Here is a 17,946-nt window from a genome sequence, read left to right on the forward strand (position 1 = left end):
GAATACGTAACCCATATATTCTTTCCGTAGTAAACACTTGCAATGCCATTGCAATTAATGCATTGCCATAATAATGTTAACCTCGAATAAAATACGCACGATACCAAACCGGTTTATCTATCATACGTATGAAGCATTAGATGTTTACGTCTGTAGAGTGTAGGTAATCACGTTTCGAATATTTTTCGTATTCTTTTATTTGTCCTACGAAGATTATAATAGTTTATTATCTCAGTTGCTTCTCTTTCTCTATGTACTTATCGCTTCCTCCTTATAAATCTTAACAGCTCAGTTGTCACTCACTTTGTTTGTTTATGATAGAAAAATTGTGATACGTAAACAAGATAAAATTAAAAAAAGAATATAAAATTAAATATAACGTAGATGATGTTTGAGGATAAGAAATATTTAGATATTCAAAAGATATCTCGGTATTATCCCAGAAAAATTCTAATTTTGGTAATATCTGTACGGAGATTAATTTCTCAGAGCTTATTCATACAATACTGATTTTTTTTATCAAAAATATCGTCTTCGTCTTTTTGTAGTACAGTTCAAGAACGACTGTGCTGATTAGAAGACACGAGTAGGAAGCTTCGGGTTCAACGACCTGATAGTATTTTTCGAAACAGCCATATAGTCGCTGATTAATTTTATTGTTAGCGAATGAGTCAATAGCCAATCAGAAAATTACAATGGTCTCACTGCCGATACCGGCGTTCATAGACAATTTTTTCTCTATTTCATTCCCGTTCCTTGACTTTCCAAGTGTTTGCGATTAGACAGTAGGCTGATAACGAACGATAATGAACCATCTTTCTCGATATCTATTTATCTAATCGAAAGACTTAGAAATTACATTTTGAAAAAAAGGAAAAGGGGCGAAGGGCAAACTTTGTAAGTTTGAAACGTGATGTAGAAGAGGAGCTATTTTCCCAGGTTAATCGTTTGAAATACAAATTTGCATAGAAAAACATTGTAGGGAGGAACTACCTCTTGCTTTCCACCAGTGAATTTGGGATATTTTAGGCAGCTTCAGGACCATTCAAGTTCTTGTCTTCCGTCTTTCGTTCATGTTTATCTCTACTATTCTGTTTTCGTTATATCCAATCTTTTCCTCCTCTTTACGTTCCTCGTTCCTTTGTTCCCCCTTTTCTGCATTCCTTCAGACCCTTTCTCACCTCAGCTTTCTTATCGTTGCGCCTTACCTAAAATATGTAGAGAAAATACTTGAAGTTTACGTAGTCGGTTTTTGTCTGGTGAATATTCAGTTTGCGAACGTAGCGACTGAATTTTAAATATTCTATTAAAATCGCAGCGCTTGTCTAAGAGATGATTGTTTCGAGGCTAAAGCAGATAAGAAATCCTTATATACTTATACATATATATATTTTTCTTGTTTATATAGTTTTCTTGTTATTTTTCGCTTAATTCGTATTGTTTACTATTGTTGCCAAACTTAAATTATTTTAAGAGCTCGGCATATTTCTAACATGATAAATTCGTGGGAATGAAGAAGAGAAAAATTGTTTGATGGCTTGCTGATCTCGCGTACCTTATACCCATGAATTTAGTTCCTTAGAGATAAAAATATCAAAATTTTATTTATCCGAAGTTTGTTAAACCAATTTTGAAAAGATAAAATGCAGTGGACACATTGATTTGCGTAAAAAATAATTTCGTAATACAGTTGCCAACAAGCGGAGTTTAGATTAATATAGAGCAAGATGGAGGACTCGAGAGTTTTAATAAGCAGTGGGAGTGGTTTTAGTGGGCGATATCTTGAAATCTAAAATTCATTAAATCGGAACACACCAAGCTTGTGGCGGAAATTTGTAAGCGGTAATATTCTGGCTATTATAAAGAAGCCGCGACATGCGTCGTCGTTTGGGAATAGCTCAACTTCTTAATTACGTTGCCACGCTTTAACTAAGTTATAGAAGAGAGTACCCTTATGAAAGTTATTTCTGAATAATTAAACGTTCAGCGTGCAGCTTCACTACTGGCGAGTTAAAGATTTCTGCTTTTTTTGTAAATACTAAATTTCATCATATAATCATGAAAAAATATTTAATATTTTAATTATATTTTCTATGCGAACTTTTTGTATGCTTCATTCCTATGTAAGTAAAAAAGTTAATTTACAACAGGGCAAATCGTAGGGTATTCTATGACTCGAAACAGGTCGGAACAACGGAATAACATTTTGTTATACGGAGCTCCATTTTCCAGAAAAAATAACTTTGAAATCCAATCGAGTACACGTGCATCTGACTGATACCTCGTGTAATTGCTTTCGTTACAGATCGTTACTAGATCTGTTTTCGCGTTTGATACAACGTAGCTAACAGAGACTGTTTGCTATTATGAGAGTGTATTGTTATTATACAAGAATAAGTGGAATAGTAGTTTGTGACTAAAGTATTTAGCAAAGTTACGTAAAGTATTATAGCAATGAAGATACAAGTGTATTCTACTAAATTTTGGTTCCTTTTTTGGAAAGCGAAGCTTCGTAGTCGATAGATCAGTCTGATAATGTAAATTTATAAATGTATAAATCTACGCTAGAGCAACGAAACAACAAAACGATAAAATCAAGTGCGAGTTGCAAATTTAAAATTTTGATTTGCAATTTAATAATCGTGTATAAGATGGCGATATGGAGCCATTGCAGGAAAAGATAGAAACGAAAAACTGAATGGAATAAATTAATAAAAGGTTGTGTATGGATTGAGTGTAACAAGAAAAGCGGGACCTTGTTTCTCATCTCAGGACGCCGATCGAAAGTTTGCGAGAACTTAAATCGAGATCCAGGAAGTTTTGAAATTAATTCTTATTGAGCTTTGAACCGACTCGTCGAACGCGACACGATTTCTTCACGGCCCTCAACTTGTGTAATAACCTTTCGCTCAGGAACTTTTCGTCACGGAGTATCTAATAAATATTAAATTCGAACCGTTCGTCGTCGAGCATAACGATCTCGATACAATATCGTGTCGCCATGCATTTACTTCATGGAATATAAAGTATATTTTTTATGAATTCTTTAAACACTTTCATCGCCCTTTTTCCTTTCTCTTTCTTGCGTTCCTTTCCTTTTCTCTTTCGTTTCATTTCCTTCGACTTAGAAAATATCAATGAGTCGAATAGCCATTTGCACGCACGGGTTTGCCTATTTTTCACGTGAAATATACTTCTTTTCCTTTTGTTTCAGTGGATCTGCTTCAAATGTTGGAGTTCAACTTAACGATAACGTTTCCTGCTGCATCTCTGCTCACGGTGCTTCTGGCTCTTGTTGGTGAGTTGTATTTTCTTCTTTTGATTTTGTAGTCATTCCTTGAACTCACACCGAACTCATTTCTTGAGCTTATACGTTATTTCGTTGATGGAAAATTATTGGTATTCAATTTGAATTTCAATATAATCCAAAATAAAGTAGATTATCAACTTTTTTATCATTAATAAGGTAGTTTAGTAGTATTAGATAAAATATTTGGAAGCACATTTGGAAAGTTGCAATGCTTTCAGTAAATGATGCGAGTGCGTACAAGTAGAAAATTAGAAATACACTTATTTTTTATCATTTTATATAATGAACTTTACTTCCAAATTCTGTATTACCGATACTTGAAAGATTCTCTGGTTGACTTTCTGCTGACTAGAGAAATCTTTTTGAAAGGCAATTGAAATGTAATCCGTTGAATCGGCGATGCGTTAAGCTCTGCTCTAGCAGTTGGAAGTTAGGAACGCGCGTGCCAGTATGGCGAAGGCGCAAAATATTAAAGGCTTTTTACTAAATCAGAGTCTCTCTCGGTTTCGTTCCCTCGCTGATACGACGTTAGCTCTGTTACAAAGCTGATTGGCCGGGACGGTTAACCCAGGATTCTGCATAAATTTCTGATGAAGGCGCAACAGTTGGGTAACCCGCTCGGAGCCCATTTAGTAACGGTGGCGACGACGTCGGTGGTTTCCCTACCACTGCGACGCCTATTTCCATTTCAACCTGAATCTCCTCTTCACGCTTCGCATGTCCGTCAGCGCCATCCAATTGACCCGTATAAAGTGCGATATCGCTAATCCTCCAGTAAGGTTATTCAATGGTTTTCAAAATGCTGATCAAATGTAATTACAGACGCTTTCAGCCTGCCGTCTTTCCTTCCGCCGCAATGAAATCCTTCTTTCGATTGAAAATATGTTTAAAAAAAAATCGTGTTGAAAGGTTACGCTTTTAGCGGCGGAATTGTAGTCAGCTTCTTTATTCGATGCTGGTACACCAATCGCTTTCTTTCAGAAAAGATCTAGTCGATAAAGCGAAATGAATTTTCGCGAGAAGTGGTCAAGGTCCATTTCGCGACTCGCTTATGGTATATCACGGGGCCACCAGTTGCACGGCTGGTACCCGAGCAAAATGGCAACAGAAGTGGTAAATTTCCGGATTCGTACTGCAAGAACCGGTTGCACTATGGTTGTGTGTATATAAGGGGTTTACCAGTAGATGTTGAAGAAGGAAAGGAAGCCTTAGGGAAGTTGTTATCTGGAGTAATGGGTTCCGGTTCCTGTGTCGCTTCCTGCCGTCCATCCGTCATCCTACAGCTCTCTCTGGCGGATACTTGCAGGATTTCTCAGCTTTCTATACCTATGTGTATCCAGTTCACAGTTCTCTGTCCTTCTATCTATAGAATACATACCTATTACTTTTCTATCTCTCTTTTTCAGCAGAAAAAGACTATTCCATGTAATATGTGTTTCTGCGGTAATGAACACCAAAAGAAAATTCAACTATATATATATAAGGTAGAAAATTTAGTATCATTGACTCGAACGTTCGAAATTATCTTCTTTCACGCTTGTTGCATCGTGCGTCACTCGACGATGAGCATTTCTCTCGAGATATGAAGAGAAAAATAAAAAGAAAAAATAAGCGTTCGAAAGATAATCATATCTTTAGTAGAATTTCGATTTAGATATTAGGCTGTGTTGGTAAAGCAATGATAAAGTAGCTTTAAAAATACTCCGTATAATCGTATTCTTCCTTTTTCCGCTTCTCTGCTTGCATTATATAATTCTCTCGATATTAAATGTTATTGACTTTTTTTCATTTATAGCAGCAATTCCAAGAAATTGATTATCATACAAGTATATTTTCTATTATGTGCTATCTTTTTTTCATGTCAATCTTCTGTGATTGTCCAACTCAGACGTGGAATATTTAATGCCGCCGGAAATAGTCAGCAAATAATTTCTCACAAGGAAAAGTCATTATAACAGCCAATCCTTCTTTTGTCTTCTTCTTCTTTTTCTTATTCTTCTGAAATTCATTTAAAATACACACCCATTTAACGTTGTTTGAACGCAAGATAAAGCTAAGGGATTTTTTCTATTTCCTTTAAAATCATTAATTGTCCTTTTACCACAATTATCAATATTTAAAACTAGATTATTTTCTGAGACGGAAGTTATTAACAATCTTTTACTGCAAATCAATTTTTTGAAAAATGCATTTGTTTCATTTACGTTACTCTTTCTAATAAATCGACGCGACGACTTGATTTTATCTCTAATCAAATCACTGTTGACCTTTATATACGTACGCTTATACGAGTCGAGTTTGCGTAGCTTTTGTATCGATCTCTTTAAAATTTCCGTAGTTCCATTCGTCGTTCACGGTTGTTGCGTTCATGATTTTGTCGCGACCGGTGCGTATCATCATCGGTGTGAATTCGCGTGAAATCGAGCACGCGTCGCGCGGCATTTGGCGTCAGGAATGACTACGAAGACGATTTTGCATAATGGAACGTCAAAGAACGGAGTTACCGGCGCCCCTGCGTATCAGTGACGCATGATCAACCACCTAACATGCTGTAAACACGTTTTCAGCCACGGTCGAAACATGTTGCACTCGCTGCTGTTTCGTTTATCTGCTTACGACCCTGTCGAAACTGCTTTCCCTCTAACCGTATCGTGGTACAAGTATGTCAGGGGACATTTTCGAATCGCTAACACGTGTTTCGCCAAAGATATATATCACTGTCGTTTTCAGGGGATTGGTTATCTAATTGATCCGTTATCTGTCGTTATATCGCACTTGGTTAACCTTTCTATCAACACGTTCCTTATTCACAGAAAAGTAATCGTACTGTTAGGATTTTAAATTTGAATAGAAAGATTCTATTAGGACGTTTAATGCTGTGAGCGACATGTGAATCTCCTTATACTTTACGCGTGGCGTGTAACGTGTTTAACTCGTGTTAAGAAGTTTCTACAAAAATTGGGTTAGATCATAATGTTTAGAAATAAACGTAAATTCTTGCTATTGTGCCTTTTCACCGAATGTCGGATCAACAAAAATGATGTTATCATAACTGGATGTAATATGGCCTACATCTCAGCACAAACATCATTTAACATCCGTTCGTTCAATTTCTGCGCAGAATTTGATAAGGAATACGATCTTGTTCTTGTATTGCAACACTTTTGATTTACCATGGGAATAATGTAGATTATATTGAAAGCAAATGCGGTCAAAGGAGATAGAAACAGAGAAATCGAGCATAGCGTATATTTGCTTTACCTGGAATATATGTAGGCGTATTGTGCATATGTTTCGAGCTTCGTGAGCAGATCAATGACGCTTTGTATGTTGATTCAACTATCTAACCCTAACAACTTGCTCTGTAACTATTGCTCAACTCCAGATTCCATGGCGCATTTCCACCGGATGTGGAGAGATGAGATGCCGTATGGTTACATATATAGATACCAAATCTGCTTTCAGAAGCAGCAACCGTACTGCTAAATTATCAATCATAAATACAATAGATTTTCGACAACGTTAATCCACAATCGTCGCTGCAAAACATTTGGTATATTTACTAATTTAAGAAATCATTCCTGTAACATCTTTCAGAAAAATTGTACAGTCGTCAGATTTCGATAAAAGATTATCGTTATTTATTATTCGAAACATTCATATATGCAGGATAAAAAGAGAAACTATTGTATTAATATTGTAAAGGATGTAATATATTTTCAAATATCATTAGAGTAATAAAGAAGTAAATTGATATGGGTTAATTCAATTTCGATCATTTTTATGGCATATTGGCGAAAAATGCGTTTTGGCCCCATTTCACTTTGATTAGGGACAAGTGCGTCCAATCCCAGATACCATCAAGCTCAAGTACGCTCAGTATGTTCGGTCAGCAGGAAATATTATGTCCATCAGGTTCTAGATGTTCAACCCTGTTCTGGTAGTTCGCACGAAATTAGTGTCGGCTAGGCTTTGTTCGACGCCGATGACACGTAAGCGACGGTCGTGGAGAGCTGACCACTGATCAACCACATTATTAGCAGTTGTTCCTGCAGAAACGACGTAACTGCGCGCTGTTTCGTTTTCAATCTCATCGAACACGAATTGACTAAGGTTTACTCAACTTACTATGCAATGTTGTAACATTCCTGAATAAAAAGTGCGGATTGGTCTTTTCAGAAGAGTAGAATTAATTTTCGAAAAGTTCGGGTGCCGTAACAAATTTAGTATTCAATCAATTTCTCACGGTATGTTAGTCATTTTTACAAATATATTAATATTTTTATAAATATTATATATTTATTGTCTGTCATCTTGTCGATGGTTTAAAGTTAAAAGAAAAAACAATTCCGAATGTAACGATAAACATCGGAATTTTGAAGTTTGTTGACATCGATGTTCATGTATGATCGATCGGTATCACCGTTTCATGCGCATAGGTGCAAGACCGTGTAAAACGTATGCGTCGTGCACAAATACGTATGTATGTGTCACATGTGTCACCAACTGTACATCTATCTATCTTACATCTATCAATCACGATCGTGAATTAATTTTGATTCAGAGAATCATTCGTGGAATCGAACGTGGTAGAAATGATAATTATGCCACGGTTACAATACGCTAAACATGTAATTCATTCGTTCGGAAGAGAGTCCTTTTTCGGTTTGTTATGCTTTTTCCATTTTGTAAATGTGAACTTGCCTCGTCCTTTGTCTACAGAGTGTATCTTTTATAGAATGTTTCAGTGACCGGTATTACATCCATTTATACAGGATTAAGTTACATTGTCATTGTTTTAATTAGCTATATTACTATTCTTGGAAGAAGAATATGTTGCGCAAGAACGTAAAACGGAACAGTGGAGCTTGTTCCAAGATTTACAATTGGAACCTTTTATAATTGATATATTTGTTTAATTAATATGTTTGAAAGAACGCGTATTAACTATAACGTCAAACGCGATACATATTACGCTATTGTCTTTCAATCAGCTTAATAATAGGATTCCGCGATTAATAAAAAATTACTTATTATTTGCATTATTACGTTTTATATTACACAACGAAAAAAGATATTGGATATTATACACTTTTATGCACGATATCGATAATTAGTTCAGTATTTCGAAAATATCTAAAAATTCCGTTTAGCAATGCTTGTACCTTGTAATTGCCATAATTTTGCTTATCTTCTTTTCCTGATACGTAAGTCATTGCCATTAACGCGAACGCGGTTCACCGACCCACCTATGTGTTAAGACTCTCTTTGCTCAGAAGTCAATGAACCATATGTGGGTTAAGGTAGTTTTCATTCAACGATTTATGACTCATAACTTTTTGCTTACAGATAATTGACTTACTGCGTCGTACGCTTGCTGCGCATGCAGAGTAATCAACTTAATTAAATAGATTTTCGCGCTTACTTTCCTAACTATTTCTTTAATAATATAAATTTCCTACATGAATAGACAATCATACTTTGAAATTGTTTTAATGGGAAAGAAGGAAACCAACATATTGTTTCGGTTTATGGTAACATTGATCCAGGCATTTCACGAAATTGCTATTACCTATTGCGAATACAAGACTTTATTTTCCATTTTCCATCCGTGAGAAGCTATTTTACTTAAAACTATATAGTTGACACGAGCTGCATACGTGCATCCTCTATCTGCGAATACGCGTACGCATACTGACACTCATACTATCTCAAATGCATCGAGTTTATGATCATATTTATTGACAATTGGATAGGAGCTGGAAAAAAACTGTGTTATATGTGATATTTCATTTAATTTCCCTTTATTTTATTTTCCTTCCTAGATATAGGTATCTATACCTTAAACATTTTGAAACGCAAAAAGACACTTTATTAACTCTGACATGCTCGAATCTTTTTTGCAATGTTTTTCAAATGATTTTAATTTTTCCTTTATTCGTAATATTTTCCTTTTTCCTTTATTATTTAATTGAACCTGTCGATGAAATTTTATGTCTCTGTTAGATAGTTTTCTAGAAATTAGAAAATAAAAATGGGAGGAACAAAGGGAGTGGGAGATTTTAGCATGCAATTAAAGCGAAACGTATTTGTATAGGTTGCGTAAATGTTGAATTCTCCGTTAACAATATCCAGTGATCCCCATTCGTTGTTGTCATTTCTGTCGAAACACGGAGAAATTTTTCTCAAATAACGAGACGGATCCCCTTGATCGGTTTTTTCGTAGTGGAAAAATGCTGGCGACATAAATTGGACCGTTCCCCGTGCAATTCCACCGTCGCGCGAGATTATCGAGCGTTCGTCGTAGTTGCTCGAGGAATTTTAACGTCTTTATAAAAGCGAAGAGCAAGAGGGAAATGTCGAAGCCGTAGTTCTGCCGCACACTTGTCCAAGGGCCTGCGCCAACGGGCTTACCGAGCTGAGGTAATGTCCAGCTAGTATGCATTTAAACGAGTACATTATCCGTGCATTATCCGGCGTTAAGATCATTTCGGCCTAGACACTCTATGTAACTGATTCATGCGTCTTCAAGTTGTTATCCAAATAATGATATTTGCGACCATTGCACATCATCATCCGCTCTCTTGAAAATCTCCAAAAAAAATTTTTTTTTTTTTTGACTTATACTATATAAAAATTGTACCAATGAAGGTACTAATTTTTACATATACCCTTTGCAAAAAATTCTATTTTTTTCAAACGTATTATAATTTTTATGATTTTAGTAAGATATATGTAAAAATTATACCATTGTTGCGTATAATACGCGTTATTATCAGCCTGGCATGGCTTCTTTCGATTTCCATCGCCGCCTACGTACATTGGGATATGTTCCATATTGGCATTTTCAACAGCAATTAGCACATTTGTCAGACTGTGACATTTAATATCCAATTATGTTCATTGTTCATCGGGGCTGTCGATAGATATTCGATGATTGAACACGTATAATTATATTGCTTACTTGAATGTCATTAATATGTTTCGCGTGCAGATATTGTTTAACGCATCTTACGCTTACGGGTTAATGAACCATGTTCGATATTCCAATCGAATTTTCACTTTGAAATTCCAATTCCCACAATTTGAATAATGGACAGTTCCATTACGATTTTAAATTCTTTTTTCCATTTGCTCAATCGTATATTTTATTTCATAATATTTAAAAAGATTCTACATGGACGTTTCAAGAATTGGAATTGATGTCACAACTATTTTCCATCCTTGAAGACTACGTTTTACAAGAAAATTAAATATTAGGTTGTTCCAAAAGTGTCTTTCATTTTATAAAAAAATAATAAATGCACAACTTTTTTTTCTTTATATTATTTTATCGAATTATGTATGATTTTTGTCCCAATAGAACAAAATGGCACCATAAAAATAAACCTAATAAAAAATCATGTTTTCAAAAAATTTGCACTTTATCTTAGTTCGTGATAGTATTTTCATTCATCACTGTACAAAATAATTTTGTCGACGTATAATTTTCCGCTCCTATGTTATTTCTATGACAAACGTTACACGTTGCGTGTTCGTCGATTTGTCGTGTACATTTGGAGTGTAAACTGTTGGCAGGATACTCGTTAGCATTCTCTTCGTGTTGTTTTCTTCTTGTTTTGTCGCGCAGTGTCCGATCAAGAAACTAATTATCCGAGGTCGCCCTCGTACTCCATGAACCATTCATCCTTTTCGTTGTGAAGTGCCTTCATCCCGGTTGCCAGCGTGCTCCGCTACCTTTTGTCCAATATATACCAGGCGTCTTCTCTCCTTCGCCTAATATCGGTTTAACGTGTATTTTGAAAACCGATGTCAAGCCCCCCAAGATCGAGTGCCTAGTTTCTTCGGGTACGTTAGCCCAAACAGACCAGAGATAATTACGCGATCGTACTGCTTTTCTTTAGATATTCCTCTTCTCTATTTGTTTCAGCGTATCATTCTGTTCAATTGCTTAGGATAGATATTTATTATCTAAGATCGATTCTTCAAGCTGAATCTCCTAAATCTCTGATTCCGTTGGAAAATATATCATAAACGACGTGCCACCAAAAGTAAAGATTTCTAATAATGGAAATAAAGTACACACGCTTTTAGCATTTCAAGAATTAATTGGACTTTGCCAATCGGTTTAATATTCACATCAAATCTCTAGTTTGTTATTATTATGGTTTCGTTCACCGTGTGTTATTATTACCTGAAATACACAATACATTATAATGAATACATCCACGTGATTTATCCGTTGAACGATGACGTTAATATACGGTTTATGTATATTACTCGTAGTTGGCGACAATTTTGTAAGAAACGGGAATATAATGGATGTTCGCGATTTTGGTGATGTTGAAAATATGAAACGACAGTGATTAATCGATTCTAATAAAAATGTAATATAGCAGAAAAATATTGCAATTCGAATCTAATCTAAAACATAGATTACTATTAAGTTGTCTTTAAAATTTTGGTAAGATAACTAATTGACTGCGTTCGCGTTCGCACTCGTATGTCGTGAATTAATCGAGGAAATGTCGTGTCGATTTTTCAACGGAAAACTTTCAACGTTGTCATTAATCAACGTTGGAACGTTATATTTCAGGTTGGTCATTTTGCACTTTCGTGACCTGGCCACGACACACCCTAGGATACTTTTATTATTTCCGCTCAGTCCCGGGGGGGGGGTCATATCGTTACAATTCATTAGGAAACACGCTAGCTGTACAACATTGTTCTATACTTTCCTCGAAACACATTAACTTTATTCCATACCTATACTATATGATTCAGTGATCCAGTCAAAAATACGATACGTTAATATGTTGATTACTTGCATTGTAAACTGTATCTCAATACTTTTTAATTTTAACACAACAATATTTATAAGCACGTCCGATATTTTTGTAGCTACGAATCGAGAGAAAATTTATATTAAATTTCTAGAAAGTTTTCAACGAAGGTTTCAGCGTTCCTTTGCATTTTTATAGCTGTTTGAGTTAAAATTATATTGAAAAATTCAAAGACTCGCAATTAAAATTTCAGCCTTAAATTTTAGACTCTTTTTTTCTATCTATTTTGGGAGATGTAAATTCAAAGAATTTTTCCGCAACAGTTTGCACGAAATATCATAGAAAATTGCACGTTATTTTTTAGTTCTCGTGCATTTCGTGAAACAACGCTTACGGACGATTCGATAGTAGACTCTTTGATTATCGCGCGGGAACGTTTGGCTCATCTTATGACAAATTGTTGCAAATCTATTGGTTGTTATCTTATGTACCTTTGCGTTATGGCTTTTGGTTGACAGCTATTCAAATCGAATTTCTATTTTCTTAACCACGTCCGATTTCTGATTATTAGAGCACTATTAAACGTTGTTAGTCTAAAAAGAAAAAAAAAGAAAAGAAAAAGAAATCCTCGTCAAATTGTTTTCGGTTTGAGACCCCTGATTTTCGTTTACGGATAGTTTGACGAAAAGAATCGAATTTGTTGTTGTTGTTTCAAACGGAATAACTTAGCCGATGTTTCAACCGATAAGTGAGATTTAACGTTCAACGCCTGGGAAACAATAAAAACGGCTGGCGGAACGGTAGTGAATGTATTGTTTTAACGGTATAATGGTCCATGGGGGTCGGTATTAAATTTACATGGGCAGAGGTTTTGTACAGCGTGCCGCGAACTTTTAATTGTGCGGAAACTATTCGATTAATAGGACGGGCCTGTGGGTTCGATAGCGAACGAATGCCGGTATCGATTGCCATGAAGTTGTTTCGCTATTTCTACAAAGCTCCCTCGAACGTTTTCTCTTCTCCTCTTCCGCCTTTTCGTTGCTCTGTTCCGCAAATTAATAATCCCAGTTGTTTTTGCGGCCCTCGATAGCCGAAGCAACACGGCTTCGAAAACATCGTACAACCCGGTCTTAGTAAATCTCATGGACAAAGAAAATTTCCTGTCCACCTCGTTTTCCCGAATCTCCTCTTTCGTTCGAATTAAATTTTCAAACGCAGCTGCTTCAATTAACGACTACGCGCCAAAGGGAAAAGGGAAGAACACGTTTGTCGGAAGGATTTACTTGAAAATGTTCGCAGATATAATTGTCGTTACATTATTCGAGGAACGAACGGCGTTCGTTATGTATCGGAAGTACGATTTAACTTCGATAATTGGTTAAAATTAGTTTTAAACGAAAATCGTATCTTGCTTTTGTTGGAATGGTCGTTGGACTACCTCTCTTCTTTTCACAAATGTAATTGATTGACTATTCTATGACTATTATATGCTATGAGTAATTCATTCAAAAATAAATTATTCTGTTTCAGGAATGGAAGCGATCATGTCAGAATTCTTCAACGATACCACGACTGCGTTTTACATCATATTGATCGTTTGGATCGCTGATCAGTACGATGCTATTTGCTGTCACACACCGGTTACAAAAAGACACTGGTTACGGTGAGTTTTGATCTGTTTGTAGCTATCGAATCACTTGCGCTAAAATTCCTATTTTGCTTAGTAATAAACACAGTTGTTTGCAACCCTTAACTTTAACTTTTCCTCTAACAGGAATATTGCTTAAAATAATATGTATAAAATAGTAAGAATCTAATCTTTAGTTATATCTTTTAAGTATAGAAAGATACATGCAGTGGAATTGCCAATAATCCGGTACGCTAGGGACTTGATTAACGCAAAATTATTGAATTATATCTGTGTAATTTGGTAAAAGTTGGAAAACCAATATTAAAAACAGTCATGATTAATACAATAAATTCTTACGGTAATTTTTATCCTATTTTTATGAAAATAATATCAATAGGTTGTTGAGGTAATTCTAATAAAAATACGACTAAACTCATAAATCAGACTATTCGGATAAATTGTTAATAGCGTTGTTTTGCGACCAACATCCTACAATTTTATTTTTGCTAGGATTATCAAGAAAACATAGGAAATTCCTGTTCAAATATTATTCGTCTTACTCGTCATGGAGAGCACGGTTATAACGAGTTCATTCGTAGAAGTCTCAGGGGTCGTTATACATCCCGTCCTTTTTAGATTGGGACAGAGATGATCGAAGGAGCATTTAATTAAAAAGGATTAAGCTGTATTAAGTAGCGAGTCAGTCGTAGTTCTGGGCATATCGGCAGACCTCGCCTTTTCTCTTTATCCTGGCCCGTACACCTCCGGCTAAAACTGAAACGATCAAAGTATCTACTCTGTCTCAGAGTAGCCTTTGTTGGATGACGATAAAACGCCTTGCCTGCCTTGTCACAGTAACTTTACGAGAGGACCAACAGGAGTTTAATATACAACGCGTTTGCGAATTAAAAAAGAACGAGCCGTTGATGCTTTTGTATGCTTGAAACTACGTACCGAGGAAAGTTGAACAAAGCCTTGCCAGGACATATGGATACTTTATTAAATTACGTTTCAACTGAATTCTTCCTTCGACTTATTAAAAATTATTTTTTTATTTTTTTGATGCCCTAATCTCAAAATCATCAATTGATCGATGAATACTGATCAATTCAATCTGTTATATCGATTAATAATGGCAATAATTATAGTAATTGCTACTCTTTAGTTTGTATGTAGAAGGAATCAATTCAAACCTTTCTACATATAAACAAATCAAAATTTCACATAGTCACAGAGGATTTAAATATCTTTCTGACATTCTGAGAAATACCGATCTATATTTCTTAATGAAACAATTAGGCCGGTATTCGCATATGTTACCAGATTTCTGTATAATTGAGGACGAATGCGTATACCTTCGGTAATTATTGCTGTTTATTGATTAGCATGGAATGCGTAGATCTCGAGCGCGGTATGTGCAGAGAAATCCTGATTAAACAGTGCGGTCTATGGCAGCCTACGAAGTGTATCATCCGTATGTTCATGCAGGTCGTAGGTCGTTTGCTCATTCCTGCTACGTGGTCCTCGTGGTTATTAAACTCGATTTGTCTTTCGCATTGGTTTGATTGTCACTCCATTGCCATAAATACTTTCGATCAACCTAGATTTGGCAAATTGTCGCGTTCGACCATTCGCCGTTCCGTCGGTGGTTGTGTGCGGATGTCAAAGCCGGATCAGGATGAAATCCCTCGCGTAGAGGTATCGAGTTTTACGCTCGATGTGTCTTACCAGCGGTCGAGAGAGAGAGTGAGAGAGAGAGAGAGAGAGAGAGAAGCACGATGCAATTTCCTTAGACTGACAAAGGTATAGGACGGAACATTAGGGACATTAGACGACGATTAAACAAAATTGTCGCCGGTTGCTTGGGATGTTTGAACAGATTGGTGACGCGCAAGTAAACGGTCACCGAAATTGCTCGCGGGTAGGAGATGACATGTTTAAAGCGGAACATTTTAAATGATCGTGGAAGTTTGAGAAATCAAGTTGGTTGGAACAAGGAAGTTCCGATCAAACAGGGAGCAATTGAGAATGATAAATTCCAGAATAAAATTCTATAAAATTGTTGAAATTAGGAAATATATCGAGGAAAATGTTATATGAGTAATTAATAAATTTGTTGAAGAACAGTTTTTTCACAGACCAAAGAAATTTAGCTCTGAAAGGATTAAATTTTATTTATAATACAATTGTGTAGTGCATTGATTATTCGGTTGGCAGTTGAAATTAGTATTTGCATTTTTATGGAAGTAAATTGTGTTTAATGAATAAGGCAGTCAATTCCAAAGGGGCAAAAATTAAGCAGACATTCGATTAACCCATGTCTATCATTCTTCGGAAAGGATCGTTGCAAGGTTTTATTATATTTCGACATTTGTGTAGCATTGTACGAATTATCTAATGCGTTGGATTTAGATTTCGAATAAAGAGAAAATTATATGTACATTGTTTCAAAAATATCAGTAAGAAGAAAATTCAGATATATCTGGATTAATATGTTATTCAGAACGAAACATAAAGGAGACCGATTATTTTCCGATCAGCTTAGTTTAACCTCGGCGTTGATTTAGTTGGTAGCAAGCGTGGAAAGGGCATAGATCTAAACGGCTTTACTCTCTGGCGAAACATGGTCGTAAGGACAGTTAGGTTTCCTTTAGGTAGGTTCGAGGTTAGACACGCAGCATTAGAACAACCGGTGTTAGACAACAATTAAGCAGATCTGACGGTGGTAATACTCCTGTAGTACCGCTTCCAAGTACCAGAATTATGTGTTGCATTGTGTTCAGTCTACGTCGTTGGCTGCGAGATTTACACTAGATCGACTTTAATTGCATAAACAAGATTCGTTCGACGAACAGGGTAATCGGCTTCTTTTTATCCGTGCAAGTTAGTTTTCTCAAAACGAAGGAAAAGTACTTGGTTCGATCTCTTTTCCGTGCCAGAGCTATTTCGCTCGAGCTTCAACTCGGATCGGTTTTTGTCACGTAAACCAAATAGATTTAATGAACGGTGATGGCCCCTTTTAGAAAAATTGGCTTTTTAAAGGCGAATGGGCGCTGTCTCAAGATTCGTTCCTTTTAGAATTTAGATGAATATAAAGTTTGTGTTAATCTAATGCATTCTTTTATTAGTAATTAAAGTACATATAAATAAGTACGTAAATAAGTGACGGTTTGATCATTTAATTTATACTAAATTTTTAATGAAATGGCGTGTTTCATACGTTGAACGAATAATTTCTACACTTGTGAAAATTATATGTGACGATAGCAAGTATGTCGTAATAACAAGTATATTCTTCGAAAATGGTGATGAAAGTAACCGTGGGCTGATCCGATTAACCGCAAAGCGTTTTCTATCCGAAGTCATTTCTATCGACCAGATGTAAGCGTGGTTCAATTTACTGCTCTACGATCTTCAGTTCTTAGAGTTCTGGTTGCCTGACTTTGGGTTACGATAGGTATGCAACTATGTAACACCGAACACCCTCGACCGACTGTTTCTACGGGTCATCCGCTTTTAATTAGAAACTCGACTTCCGCTTACACGTGGTTTATCCGATACTTCGTGTTCGGTTCCCGTCTCTATTCTCCCATCATTCGTAATCCAAAGCCTTTATCGGTGGGAACATGGATCGAAACGAAGAACATGATTAATGCAAAGATCTACGATAGTTTGATTTGTTAACATTTTAAAGTTAAAAGTTATTTTACAGGTTAAAAGATTCGTCAATACACAAAAATGATTAACTCCTTAACTATAAACTTTTTTTATTTGTTTTTATTGCTGTGAAAGGAAAAGAATCGCATCGTACAAACAATTTCTCGTTTTGTTTTTAAATTAGCGAAGTCTCGTATACATGAACATCATGATATGGATCTTCGATTTGTTTTGAATATCTTTTGGGCTACGCGATGCATAAAAAATTTTCTTGCAAATTTGTCCGACTCTCTTGCGTATACTTTTACTACGGATCAGAATGAAACTCTGGAAGTGAAATCAATGCTGTGCAGTACAGTAACGTTTCGTTCGTTCACACGCTGGAAATCGCTAGCGATACGAAAGAATAGACATTGCCGGAAGGCAAAAGCTGCTGAAAGTTCAGTGATTGCCATACTTGATATCTGTTGCTCGTAGAATTGGGTATTTTCACGTGTTTCTTGCTCTTTTTACATACCACATACGTAGACACCTAGATACTTACGAACAATATTTTTTCTTCCCAA

The 17,946-nt window shown here is 35.9% G+C and overlaps 1 protein-coding gene across 3 annotated transcripts in view; it reads left to right on the forward strand.

Annotated features, from left to right (window-relative positions):
• Nucleotides 1-17,946, forward strand: part of LOC117242735 (membralin) — a 63,136-nt gene that overhangs the window by 14,231 nt on the left and 30,959 nt on the right. For 2 of the 3 annotated variants that reach the window (XM_033509641.1, XM_033509650.1), the window contains exons 9-10: nucleotides 3,215-3,298; nucleotides 13,624-13,756. In XM_033509641.1, the coding sequence (XP_033365532.1) occupies nucleotides 3,215-3,298; nucleotides 13,624-13,756 (217 nt within the window). The remainder of the gene's footprint in view (nucleotides 1-3,214; nucleotides 3,299-13,623; nucleotides 13,757-17,946) is intronic. The other variant, XM_033509658.1, reaches the window with a different exon arrangement.

Source organism: Bombus vosnesenskii, unplaced genomic scaffold (genome assembly GCF_011952255.1).
Source record: "Bombus vosnesenskii isolate JDL3184/JDL3185 unplaced genomic scaffold, Bvos_JDL3184-5_v1.1 scf7180000013265, whole genome shotgun sequence".
In the NCBI taxonomy this organism is placed as follows: domain Eukaryota; kingdom Metazoa; phylum Arthropoda; class Insecta; order Hymenoptera; family Apidae; genus Bombus; species Bombus vosnesenskii.